This window comes from Brienomyrus brachyistius, chromosome 3, assembly GCF_023856365.1.
Source record: "Brienomyrus brachyistius isolate T26 chromosome 3, BBRACH_0.4, whole genome shotgun sequence".
NCBI classification, from domain to species: domain Eukaryota; kingdom Metazoa; phylum Chordata; class Actinopteri; order Osteoglossiformes; family Mormyridae; genus Brienomyrus; species Brienomyrus brachyistius.
In genome coordinates, this window is record NC_064535.1 from 30,315,205 (window position 1) to 30,331,383 (window position 16,179).

General features: G+C 44.5%; 1 protein-coding gene across 3 annotated transcripts in view; it reads left to right on the forward strand.

The window, feature by feature from the left end:
* The window catches only part of si:ch211-1e14.1 (UPF0606 protein KIAA1549), a 100,070-nt gene continuing 83,891 nt past the window's right edge, over nucleotides 1-16,179 (forward strand). For all 3 annotated transcript variants that reach the window (XM_049007591.1, XM_049007592.1, XM_049007593.1), the window contains exon 1: nucleotides 1-1,388. In XM_049007591.1, the coding sequence (XP_048863548.1) occupies nucleotides 1,259-1,388 (130 nt within the window). In that variant the 5' untranslated portion in view covers nucleotides 1-1,258. The remainder of the gene's footprint in view (nucleotides 1,389-16,179) is intronic.

Sequence of the window (16,179 nt, forward strand, 5' to 3'; positions counted from 1 at the left end):
ATGAATCCTTCACCTAATAACGGCCATCAGAGGTGGGGTATTTAAGACTAGGGTACATGTTCCTTTATGCGTCGAGTTTCATTGCGTCATGTGACAAAGGCGTCGGACATGGGTCCTAAATGAGTTGTTCAATGAAAAAGAAATACGGAAAAGATCCAGAGGGGGTTTTATCTGGATAGGGTGGGAACAAAGACGGGTGCGTCCAGACTATGTGATCACTGTGTGGTTCAGGCGGGGAAGAGGCGGGGGAAACAGCCTAACCCGCTACCTGAACGGAACGCCCCCTCGGTCCATGACCACAGCTGGCGATTTCATCGATTTTAAATACGGCATCGCGGTGGAGGAGTTGCCGGTACGGAAGCAGAGGGATGAGAAGCTATCGCCCAGTGAAGTGGCAGGCAGATTGATGACCTGAGCGCTGTGCTGGGGGACGTTATTATTCAGTAAAACTGTTCACAGCCGTAGCCTTATATTGCGTTTGTACCCTGGGACTATAGTAACACTTTCCTTGAGGTCTATTTCCTCGCTTTGGTTTATTGTTATTTAGGTTTTATTACTATTTGGTATTTTAATTTTGCATCAGGATCTGGTTATAAGGGCGTGCTTTCGGTCAGCTGCGCGTCTGTAGCGTGGGGCGGAGGTGCAGGCTCTTCGCGTCGGTTGGACCTGCTATTCTCCAGATTTCATCAAGCAGGGGTTGGCGTTAGTACTCATTCACCCCAGCTGGTTGACACTGTTTTACTCATAGTAAAATGTGCGATATAACGTGTCTGATTTTCCAAATAAGCTGTGAATGATAACAACAGCACAAGACACTCCGTCGCTGGTTGGAAAGACAATAAGGAAAATCGTTTTAAATGAAGAGGATGCGTCGTGAAATTGGGACATATTTTTCAAACCTCTGAAGACGGCCCGGAGTAATTTTCTTGCACATATGAAAGGATAGGCAGCCGATTTGTTTATCTTTATCTTAACCTACGTTTGCAGACTTTGTCTTTTTTCCGCTGTGCTGATTTGCTAAGGCTTACAATAACCAAAAAAGAATAACGTTTAAATGTCTATCTTCGCCTAGCTGCTTCGTCTTCATAAAAGCACATTTAGCGGACTGATAGAAGTTATTTAAAAGGCATCAGATCGGCAGCTGCTTTTGGGGCGAAGCCAAAAGGAAACCTGCACGAGCAGCGTTCCCCTGCATGCTGCCTGCTGGGAGGGATCCCACTGTTTCCTCCGGACACAGCAAAGCCATGAGCCGTAGGAAATGGGGACTTTAATCTTAGCTTCAGCCCTATCCCCCAGGATCTCGTGGCATCCTCTTGGCTTTTGTGCGCTTATGCTCGCATGGATGATGATGCTGGCACCCAGGGCCGCAGTGGGCTCACCTGTCACAGGTAAGTGATGCCTCTCTGTCATCTCTCTGCCCCTGAACTCACACTTGATTGAGAAGAACAGTAAGGGACATGGCCTCTGTCCACAAATATTAATAATTTGTGAGATATGTTTGTTACTATAAATGCAGCTAGTTTTTTTATTTTATTTTATTTGTTTGCTTGCTTGCTCGTTGTAATCCAGTCATTCAGATTACTGGCACAACTATTATGTGGCATTTAAATGAGTAGGCTTATGGTTTACTTAGCTAAGGCTGCACCCTGACAGTTAGTTCCCATGGATTTTGTTAGGCAGGGCTGAACAGGACCCCCCCCCCCATGCCCCCACCCACACCCCAGCCAGTAGAAGCTGTAAAGCAAGTCATGCAGGCATAGCTTTTGTACTCACTGTAGTCACAGACTGCAATAAATACATTAGTTATTCACTGTAGAATTTTGTTATTAGGTATGTGATTTTTGGGTGAATTTTCACAGTTCTAGTACAGCTACAGACACAAAGACAGCTGTTAACTATGAACCTCCACAAAATAGCAACACCTGAATGTAATACATTTCCCAACCTTTATTGTGTCCGGCTCTCTGCCGGATACTCCAGCTCCTTAAAACAATCTGGAGCCTTTTATTTCAGGTGAATCTGTATCTAAATTTCCTTCAGCGTGTTTTTAAGAGACAGACATTTTGTCCAGGGTTAGTCCAGCTCATGAAATTTGTGTCCTTGAATAGGCTGCACATCACCATTATCACGACTGTATTAGAGATTTTTGAGTGTGGACGGACAGGTACATGATTATCTGCTACAGGCTGACGCAGTATTTGTATCAAACATGAGTCTGGCACAATAGAGTGTTTGATTATACCAGAATGTTATCTGGGGTATTTTTTGAAGACCATTCCATTGTATCACAAGAGGGCCTAAAATAAGAGTTTTGGTGGGTTTTGTGAGCTGGGCTTGAATGTGTTTGTGAGATTTTTTTTTGGGGGGGGGATGGGGGGATTTTGTGAGCTGGGTTTTGGTGAGTTTTGCAAGGATGTTTTATTTAGAGATGGCACCATTCCGATAGCCACTATTGGTATTGGTCCAATACCGGCAGAAAATGCTGAATCAGATATGGGGGGGGGGATTAAAAGTTCAGAGAGAGGTCTAGCATGAAAAATTGCGAAAACGCTTGTAGTCTTATCGGGGCATACCATGAACTGAAGTGTCATGTGATGGTTAGTTGTTCAGCAACGCATGTGCATCAGGGCTATATCTTGCTGTGTGGAAATACAATTACTGTATGCCTGCTTTAAGCTGAAAGATGAAGATAGCAAAACTGCAGACCACAATATATGTCAGGCTAGTGCTAATTTTTCGAAAGTCTCAATACCGTAAAATGTGTACAAATTAGATGTCTTTAGATTTGTATTCTTTCTAAAGTTTAGTTAATTACTACTTAGAAGGGAAATTACTACTTACTACTTAGAAGCTTTAAATTATGTATTTTGTACTGGAGACTTTTGTGTACTTTGAGTAGAAACGATTAGTTGGGGTACACAGTAATATTATATGATTGATTTCTTCACAGTACTAGGAGCGTGAGAACATCAGATAAAAGAGTGATCTTGTGGAAGTCTTTTACGGTTTTAACAACTAGTAGCTCAGCGATTTGCTATCTTTGTAAAGACAAAGTTTTGAGAGGTGGGAGTAGCGTTTAGTGGAAGATCCCACTAAAAGCTCACGCAATTGTGCAAGACAACGCGAGTGCAGACAGTCCTCTACTTATGAATGACTTGCGTTCTGAACGGCCATTCTTAACTTGAAATGTCTGTAAGTCGTTATTCATCATCATTTTAATAGTATACACAAGTACAAAGAACTAGGATGCTGGGAGTACGCATGCTACGCTCCTGCATGGTGGGAATAGCAGCCAGAAATCGTACTAGGCAGGATTGGCGCGCAGAAAAAAATTGATGTTGTGGACAGGAAACGGGACCCCAAGGAGCGCAATTTGGACTTGCAGTCCTCTTCGTTCATATGTCTGAAAGTTCGTAAGTAGAGGAGCGTCTGTAATATGTAAAGCAATGGATGATTTGGGAGTCGCTAGCTGGGCAGCTTTGTGCACTAACTGCATCTTGTGGTACAGGAAGGGCTGCTATCACATTGAAGTGTAAGTGATGCTGTTGCCGGTGGTAGAAGTGAAAAATTGTGTGGCATTCTAAGCATTCTCTACTTGCGTATTCTTGCTTTGAAGATATTCAAACGGAACTGCAAAATGCCTCAAATATGCTTAAAACATGATGATCAAACCAGGTGTAACAGGTCTTTATATATATGTTTCTAGTATTGTAGCGTCAGGCGGACCGAGGCATCGTGAGAACTAAGAAGAACAAGGAGATTTCCTTGCAGGTGGTGCTATTTTATAGCTGCTCTTAACAGGCTCCCAAGCACTACTGAACCAAATACACAGAGCAGAAACACAAGTTTGTGTACAACAAGGGCTATTTAAACTTAGTCGTCGTGGGGTTTCCTCCGGGTACTCCGGATTCCCCCCACAGTCCAAAAACATGCTGAGGCTAATTGGAATTGCTAAATTGCCCGTAGGTGTGCATTTGTGAGTGAATGGTATGTGAGTGTGCCCTGCGATGGGCTGGCCCCCCATCCTGGGTTGTTCCCTGCCTCGTGCCCATTGCTTCCGGGATAGGCTCCGGACCCCCCATGACCCAGTAGGATAAGTGGTTTGAAAAATGGATGGATGGATGGATGTTTGATGTAAAATATTTGTCACACTAGCACATTTACAGAACAGTATACTAATGTTACCCCTACTAATTTGTAGAACACGGCATTGGCTGCCGTTTTCTTTTGCATTCACAGTAAGGTAAAATGAGTAAACGAACCATTTCAGTGTTTACAGGAAATGCGTTTCTAGAGGGAAACACGGGATGTGTTTGCTATGTTTCCTATTTATTGCAGCTTATTATGGTTTTTATGTTCATGATGATGAGCCCATGTTTGGCACCCAACATGTGTGTTTTGTGGAGTAGTTGGAGAGTATATCTGTTGGCTGTAATTTGTGTGCGTTAGTTATAGCTGGCTTTATTCGAAATGGGTGTTTGCAGCTTGAGGCATTCATAGTCCTGTAAATTCATCAAATAAAGGCTGTCATTTTTTTTTTAGTATGGAAAGAGGGAGCCCTCTGGTCCCCCTGTCTGACCTGCTGATGGCAGCAGGATTATATTGGTACAGACCTCTTTCAGAACTCCACCCAAATTTTCACCCATCTCCTGTTAGACCATGCTTTTGCAACATGGCTGTCTAGTGTTTATACCATATTTCATCTTCCTGTAGCATGTCCCAGTCTGTCTCTCACCAGGATCCACAGTAAAATATAACAAAAATGGCCTACTGTAAGTTGTGCATATTTGACTGTATGTAAAACTTAGCAATAGTAATAGTAGAATTCCTGTTAACCTGTACAGAATCATTTGTAGCAGGGATACTTAATACATGGTAAGAGCGGTGATGGAGCCAGGTTTCGCTTTGGAGACAAACATGCTCTGTATTCTTCTGTATGCACTTTCATCTTGGTGTATCTCTTGGTTGTCCATAGTAAATTTTTCAATGATATTTATTCGAGACACAGTTTACTTGTAAAGTTTGAATGCAGAATACTAGATACCCAGTGTTGTTGCTTTAATGCATTAATAAGACATTCACTGTCTAAAAGCATGTATTTCATTGCTTTTACAGCATACTGTGAGAATGTTCTGTGATGTCATTAGTAATAATAACTGTAACCATTGTAGTAACAGCCTGCCATATTGTACTGGAGATTCTCCATGCCATCTGCTTCTTTCTGCTGCTTTGTTAGCCCCAAGACCCTGAACTGTCCTCTTGTGTACTACAGGGAGAGTGGCACAGGAAAAGCATGTCAATGGCCAGTAGGGGGTGTGGTATTAAAGTACCAGACACAGTTGGGATGATGGGCAATGGAATGCTGAGTTTTACTATAAAATAATTAACTGGAATTTATTTAACTAAATTGTGTCCTCTCCATACCGCTTCTCAGTAAACATCCAGTTGAATAAAGTTTAAACTTTAAAGATTTACAAGTTGATTTGTTCATGCGTTTACAGCAAATGTAAAGTATAGGATTGTAATGGGTCTTAATAACTGGAAGATGTGCAGTACCTGCATACAGTATGAAGAGTCAGGAGCTGGGAGTTGCCCGTGTGTCTGAAGCCTAATGGAAACACAGTCTTCGTAGGAACAAGGTGCTTGATGGCTGTTCGCATGTTTTGGGGTGTGTGCAGGGTTAGCCACCTGATGGAGGCTTAGCACGATCTGAAAAGCAGATGTTATAGTGTTATTAGAATAAATACACTTCAAAATAAAGGAAAGTCCCAAAACTCATTTGTGGTTGTACCGTGCCGTAAGTTTCAAGGGGATGCCTACATGTTTTCCGGACCTCCCGCCCTCGTCGCCATTCACCGGCTGCACCTTCGGCTCCACCTCCCTGTCCAGAACACGACTCGTCCAATGCACCGCTCGTCACTTTCAGTTCCTGCAAAGACAAGATGACGGCTAGTAACTTTGGGAGCTTTTGCTTATTGCTTGAATTATTAGATTGTTGTTGGTTTGATTACGTGTGTATGACTATTCTTTTGGTTTTGGTTTCTGATTTTCGCCCTTTCATTGTACCTTCGCCTCGGCTCTGATTATTTTCTTTGGTCTTGATCTCCCGCCTTTTGCTCGCCCCCTCGGACACTGTTATCTTGGATTGTGTGTTTCCTGTGTGTTGTGCTGTGGTGTGTACGGAGTGACTGCCATTTTTGTTCTGCGTGACGGGTTGCTTAATTGCTGATTTGGCTAGGGAGCTAGGACTTAGTATTGTTGTTTTATGTTTTGTTTTTCACGTAGGACTAGCTTAGATTGCGATTAGTTCGGTAGCGGAGTTTTGTTTGTTGTTTTGGCCATTGTCACTCCCAAAGTCTGTTACACCTGGTGTTTGTGAAAGTGTGTATAAAATATAAAACAACAAAAATGTTCCCTTTCCTCCGCCCCTGGTTGTCCTCTTTTTCCCTTCCCTATTGCATGTCCTTTCTGCTACGGTCCAACCCTAGACTGGATCGTAACAGTGGTAAAATTTCATATGCTTTTGAATTTTGTTTGAGCAGCCTTAAGAGTCATTAATTACAAGAAGGTTAGAGTCAGGAGAAAGGTTTATAATTTTAGTTAAACCAATGTGCACATTAATGTGTGACTGCATGTGTTTATTTTTTCATGTAGATGATTTTGTTGTCTTTGTTTTCATCATTAAAACATATTATGAGCTCCAACTGCGCCTGCCTCAGTGCCCCAAGGACTCACCTCACTGGGCTAAGGCATATGGCTCAGTGTGTCGGGTCAGTATGAGTATGAGTGGTTATGATTACGACACACTGAAAATAGCAGCGTCCCTCTGATACCTTCCTAGGCTCTTCGTCTGTGCATAATTACCTTCAGACGAGCTCAGCATCAGATGTCTCTGATCTCGGGGTTATTGCCAGCTTGAACTTGGAGGAACTCTTGCTGTTGTTGCAAGTTTGTCCTGTTTATTTGTCAGATTTTTTGCTTATTTGCATATTTTCTCCAAAAATGACGTTAAACCCACTCAACTGTCATCTTTTTCTGTTTTAATGTAACTGGTATTCATATTTTAATGTAAATGATTCATACCAATCCACTTGCTTTTCATACAAAAAGGAAAATTAAGCTGGCAACGTGACAAAACATACTGTATCTTTAGAGAGTGTTTGTATGTAGAAGCACACCCATTTCCTTTCTGTTCAAACGCAGGAGAGCAGACAGCTGACCGCTGGACTTACACATGCTGATCATATGATGTGAATTCCCACCTCAGACCCACAGTGAACAGGGCTCTGTTAAGTTTTCAGCAGGGCTTGAAAAGCACAGTTTACTGACAATGATTTAATCCTGGCGAAGTGATGTCAACCTAAGGCTTAATAGATTCATTTCATTGTCATTTGGCAAAAAATGAAAGGCTAGTCAATGTTTTCTTGAGTGAATGTGCAGTTCCTTGCTGTAGCATTACTTATTCCTAAACACGGTGCACAAATGTGTAGTGCAAAGTCTGTGCTGTAAACTGCTAGCATGCTGGTTGATGGCTTCTTGCGCACTGGTTCTTTGTGTAACTTGACCGATGATCTTGACTATGTCAGACATCCCACCTTAGGCAGATTGATTTCAGAGAGGTGGAGTGGGCTGCTGGCTAGGCTTCGGCAGTATTATCGGATGGGGTTGGGTTCAGTGCTAGAAGTTTTTTGCCGGCCAACTGTACTGCTGCTGAATTACAGAATGACAGATTTTCAGGACATTGTGCATCATTTACGGGTGTCAGAGAACTACAGGAGACTCCAGCAACTTGCAGGAGGGATGGGGTGTATGTTGTATCAACTTAAAATTTACATATAAAAATAAATCTTTACTATATTTATGAGCTGTGGTACTAGCCCCTCTAAGCTTTTGACTGAACAGCATAGGGTCACTTCAAGAATATCAGATAAGGACTGACACCCTCCTGTTACACTTCTCCCTTCTCATCTGAGTACAGGTATAATCCACCTTGAACCAATCCTTCTGGAACCTTCCTTGTGTCCAAATCGTATGCTACATTAGCTTGAGTTGAAGCTTGAAGATTTGCATCCATCTCACAGCTTATCTATCTTTCCAAGTAGCATCCATTTATAATGTCTGAGGGCCTGTCCACGCAAGGACAGTGTATCATTTGTGGAGAATGCTGGAGGGGGTAGCAGTCTGTCGGAAAGGCTGGTGGAATCCCTAAATGACAGGGGCTGTGTTGCTTCTCTGAGACCTGGCGGTGTTTCACAGCACTGTCTAGCACAGGAATCCGAGGGAATGGTGTCTCAGGGTAACATCTAAAGACACAGATAAACCACTAAAACAACAAGTTCAGAAGTTCCCTATCCCCCTGTTGTTGGTACATTTGTTGGTCACAAATCAGTAATAAACTGGAGACAGGTCCATGAAGGACCCATTGCTGCTAAGCATTGCAGGCCAATGCTTCGACTACGAGAGGCGTTGTGCAAACCAAATTTGTGGGTAGCCACCATTTCAAAACTACACACAAGAGATAAAGAATACATATACACAGATATCAGTGTTATTGAATTATTATACATTCAAGCATGTCCAGCAAAATGACAACTACTATCAACTTACTTATCAACTAATGCCCAAAAAGCTTCTCTGGCACTCTAACACAAGATTTACTGAGTGGGTTCTTTCTTCTTCCATGGCAAAGCTAACCTTGTTTACTGCCACTGAGATGTCGTGATTGTCACTGATGACATGTAGTGTTATCAGAAGAAGATAATGATAATGGTTGGGGCAGGGGATTAAGAGATGCAATGGGACAGAGGAAGCTCGCTTATTGGCAGATAGCTCTGACTTCAAATTGATTGGCACAACACCACTGACGACTACATTTAGAGGGGGATTCCATGGTGTTAGGTTCATTAGTTAACAAGACACTGCTTTTTATACTCCAAGTGTCATGACCTGCTCGTTCGATCCTCTCGTGTGCCACGCCCCCTCATTAACCTCGTGTGAGTTTCTAATTATTATCAGCTGTCTCTTGTTATGATGCTGGAATTAGCCAGCTGGAGCAGGACCCTCCTAAGTGGAATGACTCATGAACGAGGTGCATGAAAAACTCCAGTAACTGGAGGCGGAAGTTGCTGATCTGCCGTTCGTACTGCCGGAGATGGTCCAACCTCTACTGACAGCCATCAACCGGAGGAGAAGAAGAAGAAGAGGAAGTTAAAAGAGAGGAGACTGGCAGAAGAACCATCAATGTTCTTGGGGGCCATCTCTCTCTTTGCAGCTTCTCTCTCCATCAGATATCGGGAGAGACCCCTCCTGATCCGGGATCTAGCTGGACTCACCCTGGACATCACCGCCGCTTCGCTCCAGTAGGTGCCCAAAGCTCGCATCACCACCACAGAGCAGCGGCTGCTAGCAGCTTACCAATTCCAGGACTGTATAGGATGCTAGGACTGTATAGGATGCTATTAAGGTGCCAACCCTGGCGGCTGCCTGTTCTGCCAGTCCCTGATCTGCCTATTCTGCCAGCCCCTGATTTGTCTGATGTCCCTGACCTGCCCATGCCAAGAATTCCAGCCCTGCTAGGTCCAGCCGCCGACATCCTGGCCCCAGCGGTTCCAGTTCCAACGGTTGACGTCCCATCCGCAGCGGTTCTGGTCCTGGTAGTCGACGTCCCAGGTGCAGTGGTTCCGGTCCTGGTGGTTGACATCCCGGCTCCAGCGGTTCTGGACCCAGCAGCCGACGTGCCACCCAGTGGGGCTCCAGTCCCGGCGGCTGCTGCGCCGGCGTCCCACAAGACGCCTGCTGCATCCTACAAGACGCCTGCTGCGTCGTCACCCTCTGAGACCTCTGCTCCGCCCACGCCCGAGGTCCCGGCGCCTCAGGCTCCTGCTCCGCCCGAGGTCCCAGTGCCTCAGGCTCCTGCTCCGCCCGAGGTCCCAGTGCCTCAGGCTCCTGCTCCGCCCGAGGTCCCAGCGCCTCAGGCTCCGTCCGTCTCTGCTCCACCCATCCCTGCCCACTGTACCGCCTGCTCCAGTTACCCCAGTTCCTGACCCAGCACCAGCAGCTCCCAGAACTCCAGTTCCTGTCCCCGAAGCAGTCCCAGACTGCCCGGCCACCGTTCCTTTCCCCTTGGGGGGAGAAGTAGCTGGAATGGGACCCCTCGGGGATATCTCTGATGGCCCCAATGGACCCCTTTAGGGGACTGACTCCTCTGCCATAGCCCCAACATAGGTGACCCCAGCCAGGACCCCACCTGTATGTCTCCCGGAAAGGAAGAGGGCACCAACGCTGGGGTCGTGTCCCACCCACCCTGTCCCCTGGCTCGCCCTTGGTCTCCCTGGCTGTGGCTCGAGGGGCTGTCGCTTGCAGGTCCTTCTCCGATGGCTCATTGGCTGCCTTCAGCTCCGCCTCCGAAGCCTCATCGGTCGCCTGTGGGTCCCCCTACTCCGACTCATTGGCTCGTGGCTGCGCCATTGCCTTCCGCAGCTCCACCTCCCTCCTCGCCTACGCCAGATTCCCCTCTGACTTACTCCTCGCTTCACCGGTGGCCCCTCCGACTCCCTCCTCGCCTCCTCTGCCTGTCCCTCCGTCGGCCTCCTCGCCCCCTGTGAGGTCCCCTCCAGCTCCGACCTCTCGTCCACTGGGGTTCCCTGTTTTCCCCTCCTTGTTTTGTGCCTCCTGTGTCTCCAGTGTTCCCCCTTGGTCCCTTTGTTCCTCTGGTCAGTGTTTCCCCGGTGTCTCCTTTTCTGGTGTGTTTATCTGCGTTTCCCTTTTGGAGGGGGAGGGGGGGTTCTCTCATGACCTGCTCATTCGATCCTCTCGTATGCCACGCTCCCTCATTAACCTCGTGTGAATTCCTGATTGTTATCAGCTGTCTCTTGTTGTTTTGACTTTTCCTGTGTATTTAAGTCCACATCAGAGTCTGTATCCCCAGTTCCGTCATTAACGTCTCAGTCGCAATTGTATAGTGCCCTGTCTGCCTGTGTGCCTTAATAAATCCCATTCCCTGGACTTTCGTGTTTGGACCCTGATTCTCCGCTCCCTGCTTGTCCGATTGATCATGACACCAAGTGACCTGGCACTACGCATTGCACATTTGCCCCTGAGGTTTGGTGTCTACCTGTCCTTAATAGTGGTGTTTATGCTAAATAATTAAATTAATATGTGCATAAGATTTTCTGTTACATCTCAATGCATGTGGTGTGACATGAAAAAAATAATGAACAGGGTAATCAGTTTAAATCTAATGATATGTAAGGTAGAGAGAGAACAACAGCACAAGTATTTCTTTCTATTTTTAATACATGTGGCAATATACTTGAACTTAACTTGATATTTAGGTTTTGGGAAACTTTTAGAAACTTTTTTCCAATTTTTTCATATTTTTTCTCTATTTAATCTGATGTGGTTTTTTACATTGCTTTACATTTCCCTCTCCATTTGTCTGTTGTGGGAGCAACTCGTTGGCCATTGAGTTGTCCTGAGGAGATGCAGTGTTTTCTGACTTTAAAATGTTGGTTCTATGCTGAAAGGGAACCTCTACTAGTCATTAGTTTATGATGACCTGTGGCATTTTTATGACTGTATAGAGGCTTGTTTATGCCTGAAGGTCATGTCAGAAAATCCAGTATTACCAAAAGCAACATGACAGGAATTTGACTCTTTGTGGATTTATCTGTCATTCATGTGCCTTTTACATGATCTTTTGTGTAATAGATGCTTGGCTTCCTTCCTCAACTACATATATATATAGGTTAGCTGTAATTAGACTGAATGCTGGCTCTTGCTGAAGGGGTTTTCTTAGTTCATTCTTAATTCAATGGAGAAACTACAATAAGCTTTGATCACAGGCTACGGTTGTCACAGCTCTATTGCCGTGGAAGACTTTATAAATTGGGCAACGAATTAAGAATCTATATTCATGAGATGTGAGACATAAATGCAGCTGGAAGTGTTGCATTAATGATTGTTTGTGTCTGAGTAATTTGCATTTTTTCTAACAATTTTGGAAGAGTATAATTTTGAAGCTAGAATAATAATTTATTTGGAATCCCAGGGGATCTCTGTGGTAGAATACAGGTGATGTGTGGATGGAGTCTAGGTCCAGGTTCCTCTCACTCAATTCAGGAGACAAAGCAGCATACAGTAATACCCATGATCCCCATTCTATACACTCTAAGTCCCCCTTCTTGTAAAAAATATGTGTTTTTATCTGGTATATCTGGTATTCCGAACATGTGTGGGGGTGAGAGTACCTGCAGAGGTAGATTTTTAAGTGACGGTTCTAGCACACACCTCTGGGGGAGTCTGCTTGATGTCCCAGCTGCATATGCTAGGCTGTGTTAGGACCACCCTCCCCCCAGAAGTACCCACAGGGTTGTTGTGGCTGAAGAGACAATTTGGTCTGTGATCATGGGCGTGAAAGGCCCTGTTCCCCATGAAACACCAACACACACACAGGTGTCCATCACACCTGACTCTTTTCTGAACTGGTTCCACTCGTTGAGCTGATTGCTTGTTTGGGGTGAGTCTAGTCGCATCCCTTCACCATACATCTCGGAAGACAAAGTTGTTTATTCTCAGCTTGTTTTACTCCATCAGAAGCTGGTTCTGACCTCACCGCATGTGCAAATTAAGCCTCACCACCAAGCTCTGGAGTCTGTCGAGCCTCTTTGAAGGCTTTGAAGCTGAACCACGCAATCTTCTCCAAAATTATGTAAAGAGGGTGGGTAAAATATGTTTGGCCTATGGGTAAAATTGGTCTGGTTCGAAGAATGGCCACATGAAATGGGAAGAGGAGCCTTGGGGCTTTTTAAAACACAGTTAAGTCAGGAATCAATAGGTTGAATAGCTCAAATATTTATCTCTGGTGAAAAATTTCCCTGAAGCACCACAGGAAATGCACATGATTTTAGAGAATAAAGCATGCATCATGAGTAATCTGATGACCTAGTGTGAAAATGATACATGCAGATGACAGTATGGAAGATGACTCAGCTCTAGGCATTATGTTGTGTGTTCTTCTGTAATGACCTTTCTGAAGCAGACCTGAATGGATAGGAAAGGCCAGGTCCCAGTGTGTAGCACTGTGTAGTACACTACATCTGGTTGTAATTCTCACTAGCTGCTCTCTTTTCTTCCACTAGCACTATGGTTTTTCACAACGGTCTGACAGTCTCTCCTCATGCAACTCTAAATATAGCCACTTGCCTTAGCTGACTGACCACAAGTCATTTTGGTGTAGAATCACTTTTGGTGTGTCAGGTCTACTCCCTTTTACTGGACAAATGGGACAGCTCAAGAGAGGAGCCACTTGTTGAGTGCATGGACCATAACTGGGGGGTCAATATTTTACTTTTCTTTTGGTTGTTATCACCCTCATTTTCCAGAGGGTGGACAATTTAAGGCAACACTTCAGACCCATGAATATAGGGGGAAGTGCGAGAAGTGGAGGGGTGGCATTGTGTTTCTTGATGGGGCACCATCTCACCCAAAAGGAAAACAACTTTGTTTCATTTATTGTCTTACTGAGTTCTATACTTTTATTTTCCTGCCTGGCTGTCAGTTTCATCAAGTTGCAGCTTTTGCCTGCTTGTATAGCTGGACTGGTTGGTTTTTGTTATTGCTTTAGCAGGTAGAACTGGCTGTCACACTGAGGCCGTGTTGCTAAGGGAGTCTGTCAGCCTGCTATTCATTTAAACACAAGGAAACATGATAATTCCCTGTGCAGGTGGTGCTGTTTTTCCAAGCCTCCACTGAGGGGCCTGTTTTTTGTTTTATCATGCAGGGAAAATGATCAAGTGCCTGTGTTCACTCTGTGTAAACCCTCGAATGACAGCACCCCCTGCTGAGATAGTGATGGAGGTGACACGCACTCCAGCTTTAAGTGGAGTCTGCAGAAATGCCATCTTGAAGTCATGTGGCAGGAAGGGTTCCCTCCTGGCTTCAGTCGCATTCCAAGATCTTTCACCTGCCTGTCTAGCTCTGCTCGTGTTGATCTTACAGATTAGTCTCATCTGTGAGAATTACAGAATTTATTCATAGTGTTTTCTCATTCCGAAATCTGTTTGTTTGGCAAAGTTAGATATCTTCAGATGCCCCACACCAGCAGCCGTTTTGTACCCAGAGTTCCCATAACAAAACTTCTTTCCCCATAAAGAGATATGGAATTACGTAGTTGGTAGGGGATGATTAATAAATAAAGGTTCAACATATAGGCAGATATCTTTAGTTTAATGTGTGCCTGGAATTCAGACTGTTCCTCTGCCTTATGTTTTCTGAGATGTGCCAGTAAAAAGTTTGGACACACTATGCCACTTTGCAAAGGATGGTGACAGTGTTGCATTGCATGGAGGATATTGAAAAGCAGCCAATGAGTGTTGAGCATATGTGGGAACTCCTTCAGGAAAGCTAGAAAAGCATCCTGAGAAACCACCTCATGAAGCTGGAGTAGAGGAGATAGTACAGTCAGCAAGTCTCTGGAGCAATTGGGGTTAAAGGCCTTGCTCAAGGGACCAATGATGGCATCATTCTGCCGACCATGGGTGTTGAGCTGGCAACCTTGAGTCTCAACCCACAGACCCCCCCCCCCCCCCCCGCAAATTATTTTGTTTACTACTTTTTTGGTCAGAACGTAATTCCATATGTTACCTTATAATTTCGATGGCTTTATGATTATACTAAAATGTAGAGAATAGTGCAAATAAACCTTTCCAAACATCTAACTGGAAACTGGTTTCCTGAAGCATATAATTCATAAATACAACTTGCCTCTTCTGAAGTAGCCGTAGCCTCTCACAGTCAGTAATTACCATCACCTAGCTGGTTATATTATTCCACTGTGTAGCATTCATCCTTTTAAGAGGCTTAAGAGTATCTGTCGTTTCGTTTACTGGACCATGTCACACTTGGGCTCACGGCAGACCGAAGCCTCTGAAATGGTGAGCTTTCTCGTGGCCTCTCCTGTGTTGGTACACATGCTGTCAAGATGTCCTCCACCTGGCAAAGATCTCAACTCTCTCGCACTTTCAGAAACTGACTCTGATCATTGAAATTATGTGGATTTATTTCAGTCAAGTCTGCAAACTTCCAGACTGTAAAATCTGAATTTTTCAGTAAGGTTGTTCAGACTTTCTGGGTGTCTGGAAATGCATCAGCCCAAAGTTAAAGTGAGCCATGCCAGGCTGTATGCTGAAAGACGCCGTTCCTGCTCCTATGAACAGTTCTGTTCCTCATGCTCTTACTGGTATCTGGATTATGACAAATTATTGAAAGCCACCTGGTCAGTGAACAGCACAGCAGTCATTGATTGGATGATGATCTAGTTTAACAAATAGTTTTGTTCAGAGTTCCCAAGGTACGCGTACCTTGGATTCTATGCATTTGAATGTTTGTAAGTGTATGGTTATATCTGCACCTACCCCCTTATTATTAATACCGCTCCCTCATGTAGAACCTTAGACAAATAAATATTTGATGAGACGACATGCAGAGATACTCTCGTCCTGCTCACTCTGGAGTGTTTCTGACCAGTCTTTATGGAGCCTCTGGAATCTGCAATGTCCCTCATGCTGATGACAGGCGTGGAAAGGATTCAGTTCAGGACTGGCGCACGAGTGTCCTTCAGCTCAGCAATTCATCTTCATTAATGCTCTCTGGGTCTCTGACACACTGTACCGGTTGTTGGGAAAGAGTGGGTCACCGTCACCTTTGGGTCTGAGCTGTAAATGCCTTCTGGCGTAAATAATGTTCTTTCAGTTTTTGCCATTTTGTGCTCTTGCTTATGAAATGTTTTTAGTTTTATTTTTTTAGGCTTTTAATTTCTAATTTTAATAAAGTTACAAAATTCTATCCATATTCCATAACTGCTTATTTGCTTATTAAGAAATGGCAGGATCCAGAGTGGGATCTAAAATGGGGTCCAGGGAAGGTCCAGGTAGGGCTGCACAATTAATCGAAAATTAATCAAAAGTGACATTCAAAATGTCTAATCGACATAATCTTGCCCATGTTGGTTACTTCGTTAATACTTTCCCCAGTGTGTGTTTGTGTACTGTCCCCTTAAAAACATACTATCGTGTGTAGTCATGGGAGTCCAGTCTGTGAGAAGCAACATGGAGGAGAACTGAAACACTGAGCCCATGCAGCAGCTCCAGCAGTTTGCACCAAAGAAAAATGCAGTGTCCG